The 15445-nt window shown below is 34.6% G+C and overlaps 2 protein-coding genes across 6 annotated transcripts in view; one reads left to right on the forward strand and one right to left on the reverse strand.

Moving 5' to 3' along the window:
• LOC101741250 (glutamate receptor ionotropic, delta-2) overlaps positions 1-7528 on the forward strand; it is a 23258-nt gene extending 15730 nt beyond the window's left edge. For 3 of the 4 annotated variants that reach the window (XM_062671904.1, XM_062671903.1, XM_004927723.5), the window contains 6 exons: positions 1638-1801; positions 2492-2661; positions 4356-4549; positions 5046-5338; positions 6012-6195; positions 6819-7528. In XM_062671904.1, coding sequence (XP_062527888.1) covers positions 1638-1801; positions 2492-2661; positions 4356-4549; positions 5046-5338; positions 6012-6195; positions 6819-7082 — 1269 coding nt within the window. In that variant the 3' untranslated portion in view covers positions 7083-7528. The remainder of the gene's footprint in view (positions 1-1637; positions 1802-2491; positions 2662-4355; positions 4550-5045; positions 5339-6011; positions 6196-6818) is intronic. The other variant, XM_004927724.4, reaches the window with a different exon arrangement.
• Positions 7529-7533: 5 nt separating this feature from the next.
• The window catches only part of LOC101740873 (proton-coupled zinc antiporter SLC30A1), a 35016-nt gene continuing 27104 nt past the window's right edge, over positions 7534-15445 (reverse strand). Inside the window, exons 9-10 of one of the 2 annotated variants that reach the window (XM_004927720.5) lie at positions 12670-12809; positions 7534-12161 (exon numbers count right to left, since the gene is read on the reverse strand). In XM_004927720.5, the coding sequence (XP_004927777.2) occupies positions 12119-12161; positions 12670-12809 (183 nt within the window). In that variant the 3' untranslated portion in view covers positions 7534-12118. Of the gene's footprint in view, positions 12162-12669; positions 12810-14181; positions 14468-15445 lie in introns of those variants that run through there. The other variant, XM_004927721.5, reaches the window with a different exon arrangement.

The raw sequence follows: 15445 nt of genomic DNA on the forward strand, positions 1-15445 counted from the left end.
AAGTTATTTATATCTCTCCTAGAGTCAATAATAAAAAGACTCAACTGGGAAAAGACAGGATTGAACATCAATGGCAAGTATTTATCTCACCTATGCTTCGCAGATGACTTAGTTTTGCTGTCAGAATCTAGCACACAATTACAAAGCATGATCGATTCACTAAACACAGCTAGTAAGCAGGTAGGACTGGAAATGAATCTTTCTAAAACAATGGTTATGACAAATAGTTTACAGAGCAGAATATCAGTGGACAACGAAACTCTGAAATATACAGAGAATTACATCTACCTTGGAAAACAAATTGGCTTGAACAGAAAACAAAATGACCTAGAAATAGAACGAAGAGTACAAAATACTTGGAACAAGTATTGGTCCTTAAAAGAGATATTCAAAAGTAACATGCCAACAAATATCAAAACAAAAGTCATGATGCAATGCCTCCTACCTTGTCTAACCTATGCATGTCAAACTTGGAAATTTACATGTAAATTAAAAAGCAAAATTACTAGCTGCCAACGCGGAATAGAACGAAGTATGCTCAATATAAAAAAGATGCAAAAAATTCGTCACACAAAAATTAGAGAAGCCACCAAAGCGACGGATGCTCTAATCTACGCTAAGAAACAAAAATGGATGTGGGCTGGGCACGTGGCGAGGCTAAAGGATGAGAGATGGACCAACAGGGTAACAACGTGGAAGGGTCCAATAGGCAAACGCCGGAAAGGCAGACCCCACATGAGATGGTCAGACGAGCTGATAAAAATAGCTGGTACCCGCTGGCCACAAATAGCCCAAGATAAAGATATATGGTATTCTTTAGAGGAGGCCTTCACCTTCATTTGAGGAGGGTTCATGTAAACAAACTTTTATATTTTAGACACTATAAACTTTTTTTAAAAAGCACTGTCTATATTTATATTTTTTTAAACGAGGGGATTGAGGGAAGAGGGATGAGAGGAGGAAGGAGAAGGGGCAAACAAGTGTAAACAGCATCACTATTATTTTTTCTTCTTTCCTTTTTTTCTTTTTTCTTTTCTTCTTATAATTTCTTCTTCATACTTGAAACGTGTATGTAACCTATTATTTGCATGAAATAAAAGGCTTATTATTATTATTATTATTATCTCAAGGTGGATGGCGCATTTACGTCGTAAATGTCTATGGGCTCCGGTAACCACTTTACACCAGGTAGGCCGTGAGCTCGTCCACCCATTGATTGTTTAGTAATGACGCGAATTACAATTTTATCCGGCTTGAGATTTTTATTAAATTACATCCTTCATCGTGGAAGCCATCCGTGGAAATGTGTCAAGTACTTACTTCACTAGGAAAAAAATATACTTGGTACTTAGACGCATCGCTGGAAACAAGTATGCCAGGTATCTTATCCTTTAGGCCACAACGAATTTAAAATCTTACCTGATATCTACGCTTGCCCAGAAAGCTTTCGAAAAAGAAAGGCTCTTTTTAATTTTCCTCATAATTGGGATAATGTGTAGTGGTGATGGAATGGGTTGCCAGCCCAGATTTTGTTCTGCGTATTTCAACTGACTTGACCAGTGAAACTATTGATTCAGTGAATTGTGAGGGCGCTACATAAGAGGTTTTTTTTTTACCTTATTTTTTTCACTTTATAGAAAGTAGACATGATAGCTGCGTTCATACCAAGGCTCGTTAGGTTCCGAAAATTGGTGACGTTCTCAAGAGATTTAGACGAAGGTGTTTGGATGATGATGCTTAGACGGCCAAAGGAATCCGCCGCTGGCTCTGGTCTTTTAGCGCCCTTTAATAACTTTGTATGGTGAGTTTTTACTAATATACGGTCAATATAGAACTTAAAGTGGTTGGTCATCTTGTGAGCCCGCACGGGTAGGTACCGCACCCCGCCTATCTTTTGCATGAGGCAGTAATGCGTTTCGGTGTGAAGGCTGGATCAGCCGTTGTACTGTAAAAAAAACTGAGACGTAGCCCTCGGGTCTCACGGCAGATGGTGCAATTTACATTGTTGATATCTATGGATCCCCGGTAACCACTTAACACCAGTTTTTTTTATTGCCTTTGTAGGTAGACGAGCATACGGCCCACCTGATGGTGAGTAGTTACCGTCGCACATGGACTTTAGCAATGCCAGGGGCAGAGCCAAGCCGCTGCCTACTGCTTAATACTCTCCACAAGCCTCGTTTGAAGAAGGACATGTCATAGCGCTCGGGAAACACCAAGCAACATTATCAGGCCATGAGTCCGCCCACTGTAAACAATACAAAAATAAAAATAAAAACCATCAACACTAACACTAATTAACACTAACGGTTTAATCTCGCGTTTTTTATTGTTATGAAATTACATACCTCTCTCTGACTCTGTTTTTTATCATTTTTCAATAGTAGATTTCATTAATAAATCAAGTCACTTTACTGTCTGTCCTCGTATGTTTTAGACGGCGTATTTTCAAAGAATCTTTTAACAACTGAAAACAATTTCGTATTTTTAGGTACGTAACTCTTGCTTCGGTACTGTGTTATGGGCCGTGCATATGTTTCCTGACTCACGTGAGGTCAAAACTAATTAAGAATGAAGAACGGCCGCTGCGACTTTCGCCGAGTTTCTGGTTCGTGTATAGCGCTTTTATAAAGCAAAGCACAAACTTAGCTCCCGAAGCTAGTAAGTAATAATTGAACTCTTAACAGATAAAAACTTTAGTTTATGTTTTATTTGAGAAATAAAACAAAAACTATATTACTGTTTATACATTTATACACTATTTATCTTTATACGACTCAGCTTCTACGTAGCACATTAATTTTATGGATTATGTACCTATTTAAGTTCTAGTTTCGTCCATTTTTTTTTAAAGTTTGTCATGGATGGATTACTGTTTTATTGTGCCATTATGCTGGTAAGATAGTAACCCTGGAAGTGATTTAAGATTTGTCTAACAAACTACAATTCACAACATTTTTTTGTTATTTATTTATTAACTATCAATGTAATTTGTTAATTAGCAAAATATGTACTAGACTATAAAAATGCATCTGGTTAAATAATTAATATACACATTACGAATTAGCTGCTCATATGTTCAGGAATGCCTTACATTTTATAGGGGGGCCGCGTCTCTATATCGCAAAATAAAATTCGTAAAATATGTTTAATAGCTCGTGAACCTTTTAAGGGGCTTCGAACTCAGATCTCAAAGGCGCATGTTGTTGTGTGGCCTCTCACCCCTAATTCCAGGTGGGAAGGGAGTCTATTCCTCTGCCTAGTTAAAATAAAAAAGATTACGAAGATAACCATTAAAGATTCTTGTCACAAAAACTATTTCAAATATCACATAATAACTTTAAAAAAAACAAGTACGTACTTATATTTTTTTAAGGTTATTGTGTGAGTTTATTTTGTCATTAGATTGACACGACCGTGATTTCGTAGTGGCTGGTCAACGACGATGGTATCGGCTGCCCTAATGGTTTACGTCATTTATCAATTTCGGTGACACCCTTCCATCAATATTCAACGGATAACACGGTGCACACTGGTTATTATTTTTATAATTGATTGTCACATTTATATAGGAGAATCGTAAATAAAATGGGCTAGATGTAATGATGTGTTTTTATTGTCTACTTTATAAAGCCTATTGTGGATTTTTTTATAAATGGGCTACGACATCGCGTGTCTACTATTTTTCAGTGGTTATTGGTGTGCATAGATATGACAGTATCAATACTACCATCCACCTTGGGACATACGATCGAAGCATCAGTTGGATTGTATTACTTATGGTCCTAAGTTTGGGCGTGACTGCAGCAGAAATAGGCAGTATGGTAATTAACCGTAGGGCATAACAACATGTCCTACCACCAGTAAAGATTAAATTACAACGACAGTTGCTGTTTTTCGGGTATTTGCGACGAGTTTCGGGTAACTAGGGTATCTTGATATAGATTCTGTAACGATAAATTCGTCTGGGGGATGTTTGAATCTAAATTCCTAGGTGAGGCGTAAAGCGCTATACAATAAAAGCTGAAAAAACATTTAATCAGAAAATAAAGTTGCAGTCAAAAATAATTTAACGGCCACACTAACGTAGGTCCCAACCTGGGTTGATAAAATAGTCTGTGGTGCATTTTAGTTCGCTTGGTGTATAATCCTATGACATTTGGTCTTTTTGGAAGGCTTCCTTTGCATAAAACGGACACTTTTACTTTATAGAATACGCTTTTATTTACTCATCTGTATTTATTTAACGGATTCGTTAACCTTAACCTTTATTTACAACAGGGTTACCAGGATTTAAAAAAGTTTTCCTCGATACATTTTTTTAGTTTTTAAACTATTATAATGTTATCTTGCAGACACAACACGTGTTTTGTTCGCAACGTGGTGGCTATTCATTATATTGCTCTCAGCGTTTTACACGGCAAACTTGACTGCTTTCCTGACATTGTCCAAGTTCACACTAGACATTGAGACTCCGGAGGATTTGTATAAGAAAAATTACCGTTGGGTTTCTGTTGAGGGTGGTTCCGTTCAATACACTGTTAAAACAGTAAGTTTAAATCGAGTAAAATTTACATCCGTCTGTGTAGCTTATACTGTTAACGAACAAACTTCGAGTCCACTTTAGTTGTTTTTAATAAATAATTGTAGTAGGCATAACACGGAATAAGAATAAGGATTTAAGGCCTACGACACCCGTAACGTAGTCGTGATGAAAAAATTATATCGAGATTTCGATACCGAATCGGGTACTTACCGCATTTGACTAAATACGTAAGTATGTTCGTAGCATGTTACAAACGATTTCCACGTTCATGTAGGAAAATCATCGTGTATTTTTTTTAAATGATGGAATGAATTCTGATCGTTGGTATCGCCGACCTGTCTGTTTCTCCCGCCAAGTTTTCATGTGTTCTGATTTCGAGGTTAATCGTAATTTCGATTAAATGAGACTTGCATGCGTTCTCTCAGTGAGCTGTGGGTGGCGGTTTGATTTAAGCTACGTAGTTAAAAACTTTTATACACTCAATCCGTGCTTATTTTAGCAGGACGAAGACCTTTACTATTTAAACAAAATGGTGACCAGTGGCCGAGCAGAATTTCGTACGTTGTCGCCAGACCAGGAGTATCTCCCAATTGTGAAAGCTGGGGCTGTTCTCGTCAAGGAGATGATTTCTCTAGAACATCTCATGTATGGGGACTACCTGACGAAGACTCGTGAAGGCGTCGAAGAGGCTAAACGATGCACTTACGTTGTGGCGCCCAAGCCTTTCATGAAAAAGCCCAGAGCGTTCGTGTATCCTGTTGGCAGTAAGCTGAAGAGCCTTTTTGATCCTACGTAAGTACATTACTTCAATAATACACACGGCAAGTTTGAGGGATTTGGACAGCTATTACCTATACAATACAATTCATATTTCGGCTTGGTCCTTCGAGGTGGGTGACGCCGTTCTCGTTGTGTGATCTATGGCTCAATCACCCGTCTATGTAATAAAAAATACCTTGAAATGCGTTTAAATGATAATTGTGTATATTACTTCAATGCAGTTGAAACTTCTAGTTGCTTTAAAAGTACCGTCTATGAATCATATTTTATTGAGGCAGCATTCATGTCAAATTTTCTATTTTAAATGAAAAAAATTTATAAATATTTTTAATAACGATCTATTTTATTATTAGACATCAAAATTTTCGTAAAGGGGTCAATGTGATTAGTGCTAGTTTTTTAACTTCTCGATCGCGATAAAGTTAACTTAAATTTGTATGGAGTCGGAACAGCGCTGCTAGCGGCAAACAAAGGGAAGCTGTTCCATACAAATTTGAGTTAACTTTAACGCGATCGAGAAGTTAAAAAACGCGCACTAAGCACACTGTAAATGGAATCGATTCATAAGTAAATTACAATAAACCTAAAAACAACTTAAATGGACGATCTACGACTCTGAAATTAATATATTATTCTAATATTTTAATCAGTAATCAATTAGATATCTTCTTTCTTTGTTTTCCAGTCTTGCATACATATTACAATCGGGTATTATAGATTATCTTGAACACAAAGATTTGCCGTCCACCACGATATGTCCTCTGGATTTGCAGTCCAAAGACAGGCAGTTGACCAATAGTCACCTCATGATGACTTATTACATAATGTGCGTTGGCCTCGCCTCGGGTTTAGCTGTTTTTGTAGTGGAGGTATGTATTAACACATTCCTTATTACCTACATATTACATTGTATCATGTCGTTTAAATAGCTTATGGCTCATAAATAATTGATAATTAAAGTTCTAGTTATAAACAGCTATGAATTAAAGGTAATAGTTATAAGTGGTTGGACATACTACATAATATTATTAAGCAATTTACTTAGTATGATGTACGAGAAGGTACAACTCATGTCTTTTCTATTAGATCACTGACTCTTAGTGTGAAGTAAGTATTTAAGTAGTAGTAAGGAAGTAAGTATTAGGCCTTTTTTTAATTGCTTAGTTGGGTGGACGAGCTAACGGCCCCTCTGGTGCTAGGTGGTAATCGGAGCCCATAGACATCTACACCGGAAATGCCACCACCCACCTTGAGACATGAGTTCTAAGGTCACAGTATAGTAACAACGGCTGCCCCACCCTTTAAACCGAAACGCATTACTGCGTCACGGCAGAAATAGGCAGGGTGGTGGTATCTACCCGTGCGTGCTCACAAGGCGCACTACCACCGGTAAAAAATAAATACTAGTAATGTACTCTTGTTCGCTTAGTGCAAATTTATCATGAAAAGTAGGAGTCAAAAAATTCCTATTGTGACCAAGACATTATTTCAGATATTAGTCAAACGATACATCAATATTAAGATAAAACCTATCGATAAAGTGAAATTGAAGAAGTTCAAACGGAGTAAGCGCTCCCCACGTTACGACGACAGTGGACCGCCGCCATATGAATCCTTGTTTGTTAAACCGAAGTTCAAAGACTCCGAAAAACGTTGGAAGATGATCAACGGCAGGGAATATTACGTCTATGAAGATGCCCGAGGGGGCACCAGGCTTGTTCCCGTGAGGACTCCATCGGCTTTCTTGTATCGTTAATAAATCCTTTTTTTTAAACCATAGACAAGATTGAACTCGAAGACGAACATAGATTGTTGTCGTCTCTGAAATTATAAGTTAAACTTTGATTTTGATATGCGTAAATGATGACATATTGATAATTATGGAGAACAGCTAACAGCTATGTTAGGCGATGATAAATAAGGATTCCACATGACCACCACCTCATGATACTCTGCAAAGAGTAACCGACTATATTGATGATGCAGAAATGATGACTCTGGCTTTGCTGACATACATGGATGACGGTGATCACTCAGTCTGAGTACAAAAATTATAAAACAAATTAGAAGAAAAACTAACTGAGATGTTGATACATACTACTATTAATAGTTTTTTTTAGTTTCTGTCTATTTATGTAGGTATTCACTATTCACCAGCACGTGTTAATAAGGAGCAGAATCGAATAAAGGTGTGAAATAAAACACGGTTTTATTTTTGTAATGTGTACTTTAAATAATTTATTTTTTTCGTAACCATTGGAAAGTAGGTACATTTGCAACGTACATTTTTTTGGGGATACTTCGAATGTCACATACATATTCGGATGAGAGTCATCCTACAATCAACAGTAGCATTGCACTATTTTTTTTAACATAAATAAATAATAATATACTGCAATGTATGTATTTAAGCATATATTCAAATATCAACGACTAGACTGTTCATTGACATAATGAACTTATTTATGTAAGGCATGGAGCTGCATCTACAATCTCCACCATTCTAGAATCTGTTTTAATTGAAAAAGCCTATACAAGTAAGCATGTACAAAACTTTGGCGAAAAAATTAAGTAAAAAAACGATTAATTGTTCAGGCAACGGAAACTGTAAATCATTTCAAGCATTGGAAATAATGAAAGGAAATGAAATAAACGCGAGATTATAACCGTAAAAACAGTTCTAATTACGACTTTCATTTATATTCATAGAAAGAGGATGAGGGAGTCCGAATCGAGCCCCTTCTTTATTTCGCGTGAAAATCGTGTTTTTGGATCACTCGTTATTAACACCACAACCGAAAAATAGAAGTTTTATTGTTGCAGCGGCTTACACGGTTTTAAGTTTTACACATCTAAGCAAAAAAAAAGATTTTTTTTTCGTTATATTTTTGGCGGTAAAAAATCTCGTGTCACAGACTATCTTCTTTTTTCCACCTCTCGTGCGTTCCGGCTTACGCATCATAAAAAATTGCGTTCTTAAACGCCACACCGTTTTACTACTACTAAGGTATTTTGCTGCCCACTGAGTTTCTCGCCGGATCTTCTCAGTGGGTCGCGATTCCGATCCGGTGGTAGATTCTGCGAAGCACTGCTCTTCTTAGGGCTAGTATTAGCAACGCCTCCAGGTTTGAGCCCCGAGAGCTCACCTACACGTTAAGGTTACGCTGACATAGCCTCTCAAAGCTATCAGCTTAGGTAAGGAAAAAAAGGGTACCTTGGTATTTTATTGAAACTTTATTCGTGATTATTTGTATTCTACTATACTGCAATGTCTTTAGATTTTCTTCTAAAAGTTTGAATTCGACATAAATAACAGAAACCAAAAAAGGGACACGCATTCAATATTGTAATTGAAGTATGTATAAACTTTCCTTGAGTGGGTGCTCAGTATCAGCATACACTTAACATACTTGTTATCAAATTATATTATCACGATAATACGTCGTTGCGTCATCCACGTAGAAATTATAACGGGTCAGTGACCTTTAATAATGATGCCTATTTGAATATATGCTTAAAGGGAAATATTCATAACATTCGCGTCTATTTTATTCAACATCGGCGATGCGTACATATTTATTTATATAAAAAATCTTCAGTTCCACTAACATTATTTTATCGAGAATGCAGGTGTTGTGTTTAATAATCCTTAGTCTAAGCATTTTTTAGTTTAATTTAAAAAAAAACACAGCGGCCGTCTTGTCTAACTTTGCCATATCTTTACTAAAACTAACGAAGATATAGAATTATAATTTGAATAGAAATGGCACCAGGTGACCAAAACTCTCACCGTATTCTGTCACCTAAGTTGTGACACTTGAAATATTTGAGACTTGAAGTTTACCAACATTTTGTTAATATCGATTTTCTATGAATCACGATCGATGTTTTACAGTTAGACATTACGGCGCCGATGCTGACACACTTACATCGTTACGATACGTGACGATGCGGCATTATTCTCTAGGGCAAGGCTGCTCCAATTGAAAATTGAGTGTCGCTCACACATAACCAGTGTGCTTAGCGCGAGTTGATTAACTTCTCGATCTCGATCCTAGCGGCAATATAGAGGGGCTATTCCAACTCCATACAAATTTGAGTTAACTTTAACGCGATCGAGAAGTTAAAAAATTCGCCCTAAGCACACAGATCTCGGGTTCTGTGTGTACACAATGGAACTTAGACAAAACCTCCGCTCTGAAAGTGATTTTATTATTCGCAAAAAGATGAAGGCATCTGGCCAATTTGATCCCAAATCAGAACAAACATTAAAATTAAAATTCCACACACACACACACACACACCATCGTAACTGCACAAGCAACGTTTTCTTAGTAATAATCGATACACTTCTATGCTATCTAGAAGCGTGGCTGCACGTTCAAGATATTTACAACAAAAAAAAAAAAAGATTACACATGATATTCAAGTCTATGAATAAGTTGATAAGCCGTGCTCTAGAGAAAAATGAACGATGAACGATGAATGAATGATTTTCTAACGAAAATGTTTTCAAACAATATCCCAAATACTATTATTAACGGGGTCTCACAAAAAATGTAGTTATAGTAGATACCCGATATTTGAGCCTTAAACAATATGGTAGACATGCGCACAGTGCATACAGTGACCTTCAGTGGTAACACCCAAAAACGATCAAAAAAGAGGGTAGACAGATTTATCTGTTCTTCAAATTCTACCCGTGATCAGGGTTATGCTACATAGGTGAATTATCGGGAACTCTAACTCAAACTCAAACTCAAACATTCCAGTAATAGTCCGTTAATGTACATATTTATAAAGTAGATAAGTTTAATACAAACAACAAACCGTGAAAGTTTAAAACAATTCGTAATCTTACAATATATCAACGATTCGGTTTTGGTTTTTCGACTTACATACCTACATTCATAATACGTATATTTATATATTAATTTCTTAATAACAACTTTTATTTCTAAATATTTAATTATTTAGTTCTCATTATAAATCTCAACAGTGGTATTCGAATACTGAAACATCAGAATTTGTGTACGGTACATACATTTTCTAGTGTGTAACTTCTCTATATCATATATAATGTCTGTTGTTTTTTTGGAACGAAGTTCCTTATCGCGCGTTGTGAAAGGGGGCTAGACGGAAAAAATTCTTACGAAAAGTTGTCACGACACTTTTTAGATCCGTCATTCTGACCAATCAACGTGTAGGCGCTTATCGCGTGACATTGCTCGTATCCGATTGGTCCGCGTAATGAGTACAGTTTCTCGAGATAGCGTTTCAACAATAGTAATTTAGTTCATAGTATTGTTTTTTTCTTCTTCATAATGCCGTAATTTATTATTATAACTTAAAAAAAATTACAATTCCTTCACTAATTAATCGAAAGGAACTTCGTTCCATCCGGGTGTCCCTTGACACCTCTGAAGTTTTTTTTCTGTTTGGTAAAGAGACAAACACTTGTGTCCTAAATTATGTTCGGGAGTAGTTATGGGAATTTCACGGGTTACATATATGTAGATATAGCTGTCGGCTGTTAGGTGCAAAAATCGTTAATAAACATTTCAACTGAGATTTGGTGTCAGGATTCAACAGTGCCTGTCTTTGGAAACAGTTGAAACACACACAATATATTTATCTATGTCTTTGGTTAGATTAAATCGATTTTAATGAAATTTCAGTATTCTAATTAAGATGAGATTAATTATCCTAATTGATTTAACTAGCAACACGCGATCTAAATAATCTTAGATCTAATTATTCTATAGTATATTTTCTCACTGACGCACACAATCGATTCGATTATAAACACCAATTATAGATTATTTCACATGTCAGCAACTTACCCAACAACTTATTAAGGGTAATACAAACAGATCGTATGATTTGTAATCGTCAAATCCGGACACAAAGACTTGATTCACTTCTAACACTCTAGTTGTTTCTAGAAATGTAGAAAAACAAAGGAAGTGGATTGCTATAGTAAAAAAATTTAATCAGAATATCTTTACATCAAATATCTGTAACTGTTTTAGTTTCACGATCTTTACGTAAACCAGTCCGATTCAAAGCCGATGGCGAATTTCTATTTCCGAGAATGTTTAATAATCATTACACGTCATAGGCGTGCATTGCGTCATATTAGTGAGATAATATCACTTTGATATTTTATTTAAACCCTCATAGCAACACTGCTCACGCTAGTTTGCATTTCACTAACGTTATCTTGCATTTGGTGCATTTATACTTACACTATCTATTTATGCGAGTTTGTATTCAGTAATCATGTGTACCGTAATAAAATAACATAGGCTCAACTTATTAAATTTCACTGGATAAGAACTGTTATTATTTAAAAGAAAATCGAAACAGAAATATATGCAGCTGTACATTAAATTTATTTCATATTACCTAAAGTACCTTTTAATCCATTTATTTTAATTATAAGTACTTAATTATCTTATAATGTACGTTTTATATTATTTTCAAAATGGTAGTTGTCGATGGATATGATTTGAACACAAGTAGGAAGCTTTCTAAAGGTTTTAATCATATTGAGCATACATTAAACTGGCAACACTCGAGGTAAAGTAGTTTATTAATTTTATGTTACAAATCACCAAACAGACATACGCTTCCGTCATAGTTTTAGTGTCCCGAACAAGATCTAAATAAAACGATTTTTTCGTCACAGAGGTAGTTCATTGGAATATTTAAAAACTAGAAAGTTCACAGTTCTATCGTCGTGAACAAATTGTGATGGTAATCATTCACGAAGGCCGGTCCTCCCGTGTGTCAGACGGTCAGCCTACCGTCCAGTGGCGACGGTAGCAAGGAACTAAAAACAAGGCTATTATTAAGAATTTACTAACAAGCCATCTATAGGGTGCTTATTAATTTTAATGTCACAATGCGGGTATGTTGTCATGAAATACGCATGCACTTTGAATAGCTACCGAATGAAAATCATAGATGGCGTTAATCGAATTCAAAAAAAAAGTTCCTAAAATTTTACTGGAAAACAAAAATTTTATGTTAATTACAGTTACAAACTTAATTTATAAATAAATGAAAATATATTTCACACAGTTGGCTAAAATCGAATTCCATGAAACCATGTCTTCAAGTCACAATTAAAAAAAAACTACCATAAAACAAATAACAGAATTTAAAAAAAATGCAACAGAACACAGAGCAGCTGAATGTGAACTCTAAACTCTACTATCACAAAGTACGAAATGAATGAGGTTTACAAAAAAAAAAAAAACAGTTCGATTTATAAATTGATTCACGTGACGAAAAACATCGACGACAGTACATGCAGTTATTTTTGTCATTCGACGAACCCGCATTCGAGGGCTTCCAGGTTCCACCCAGGCTTGGGTGCGTTGCCGGCGATATTTGAGGAGACGGACTCCGATCGAGACGCCATGTTCCTCTGTCTACACATATACGGCGTGACTGCCGCAGGCGGTGTTAATGTCTCCTGAAAAAAATACGCCTTAGTGAACAACATACTAATTTCTCCGAAACGATTTCTGAATTTTTATTCCTAGTCTTAATTGAAGCTGCATTTAAAACTGCGGTTTGCAACATATAAGTATTTGTTCATTTAAAAAAATGTTAGTAAGTCGGTGTTACAAAAACAAAAAACAGCGAAAAATAATATCTCTATATTTATCTGTATAATTTGGTTAGATAACGAAATCTACGAATACACATCATACAAAGTAAATGTTACCTGTATATTTGTTACTGAATTTGATATCGCTTCACGAAAGGTCAGAGCAATTGTTTGAATTCTTGATAAAAGTGATTCCCAAGTAAATTGTTTCTTTAAAAATGTATGCAAATGACAATTGAAAGTCCCTCTGTATATCAAAGGCATGTCAAGTAAATATTTTACTTGTAAACTTTGTGCCAACTTAATTTGGAGGGGTTTGTTTAGTATTGAAATTCAGTTTTCATGATGTTAATTGAACAAATAGACTTTGTGTCCAACCAATACTTTGCTTGACCGTGAGTGGATATGTACTTATTAGGTACTTTAATTATGTAATTTTATATTTTTGTCGATTGAGTCCAATAAAAAGGATGAGAAACCTACTGGTTTAATGGATTCTGTTTTAATATTTATTTTTTACTTTATTAATTTATCTAGAGTTCAGTTCGTAAAGAGTACTGCTCAATATTTTTAAGCAAATTTTATTTTTAGCATAATGGGAGATAATTTATGCTATTTGGAGCCTTTAATTTTTATCTACAAAATATAAATTAAATTTCGTCTGTTGGTATGCGCATAACTTGCTAATTGAACTGATATGGATATTTTTTAATTGTGTCCATAGTAGTAGGAATACACATTTAAGACAAAGAAAAATAGGAATGTTGTCAAGAACTATAGAAAAATCACAAAACAAATTATTTATATTTAAACAGGACACTTAAGATTGAATAAAAGCTTCAGTCTTGGAGCGGATCATCATAAAAAAATTTAGGCTTTCTTCAGACTCCAAGCAAATTTTATTTTATCATTGTCACATAATATGTTACATATGGTATTTCTGAAATTAAGGCCTTATTTATTGAGCCATTATTATTTTCTGCGTATAAGGTAGAACGCAACGACTTTTGAGAACATGTTCTACATCGAATCTTATAATATTTTTAAAAGTCCAAGAAAAAAACTTTTTCATCGTCACAAGATAACAATTTTTACGTACAAATCGATATTACTCTTAAATTTTTACGGGCAGGTTAGTTAGTATAGAAGTCGAAAGAGTACACCTCAACCTAGTTATTAAAAAGGGCGTGCAAGGAAGTTTTAGTCATACAAAAAAATAAATCAAAGTCAAATCCAACGTATAAAATGTTTTACATTTTTATTTAATACAGTAAAAGTATATTTTTTACATGAAATGTACAAAAAAAAACACAGCCTCAGTTACAACATTGGCACTAAGAAAACATGATTTTTTTTATAAATATATTTATACATTGTATTAGTTAATGCAATTTTTTTTTAAAATTAAACAGTCCTTGTTCCTTTTAGCTCGACGGTTGGCAGTCAGCACAGTCCACACGTATCAACCTCATCTCCATTAAAAAGTTTTATCGAACTCTTATTGTCTCTAAACCGTTATACTGTAATCGGAAAGGACATTTTTAGGTACTTTCGTTAATTATAAGTACAAAAATGTCGTTGATATTGTTTTCCAAGTAACTATGAGGTAATAATAGAAATTAAATCGATTTTGCCCATAAAATGTCGCGTTTCATTTTAGTGTTACCATTTATAAGAAAAAAAAAAAAAGTTTGAAAAAATTAATGAAGTAGGCAGTAACAATGTTTGCTTGATATTTAGTGACCGGTGCGAAAAGTGTGATCAGGTAGAAAAATCAGGAAAATTTTCAAGGTAAAATCGAGTTAATCACTGTTATTTATAGTTATAGAGCATAGTTGAAATTCAAAGGAACAAATTTTATTAACAACGAGGTTCTATAATAAATTAAAAAAATTAAAATGTGTCGTGTCTACGTAACATCCGAGTCGATGTTGCTTGATCTGTATCCTTCGATTGAATGCGAAAGTTTCGGTAGATGTTAAAAGACAAAAAGTTCCAGCTTTTTTGAATTTTACAAAAAAACTAACACAGTGCAATTTTGTTTAATTTGACACATCTTGAGATAAACAAGAATCAACTTTCATATATAAATAAAGCATTGAATTCATGCTTCGCTATGACATTACCGAAAATAACACACCCATTAAAATTCTTTTACTAAACTATAAGTGCACAAGATTTATATAAACATTGTGTGTATTATACAAAATAAAACTTATAAAATTCTACTTAACGCTTCATCATCTTTCCTAAAATCACAGCAGTTATACATACGTAAAATAATAATAATAATTATACAAAATATATATATATATACATGTAAGATGACAGCAAATAGTACATTAAAGAGTCTGGTTAGTGGTCACAAGGTGAAATAAAAAAAGTCAATTTCATTAATCTAATTTAACTATAAATATGTACAAGAAACCACCACCAGAATAAGACAATAGATTTAACTTATCACAAAGATACAGTAAAGATTATTTGATCTAGCGTTT

This window comes from Bombyx mori, chromosome 13 (genome assembly GCF_030269925.1).
Source record: "Bombyx mori chromosome 13, ASM3026992v2".
NCBI lineage: Eukaryota > Metazoa > Arthropoda > Insecta > Lepidoptera > Bombycidae > Bombyx > Bombyx mori.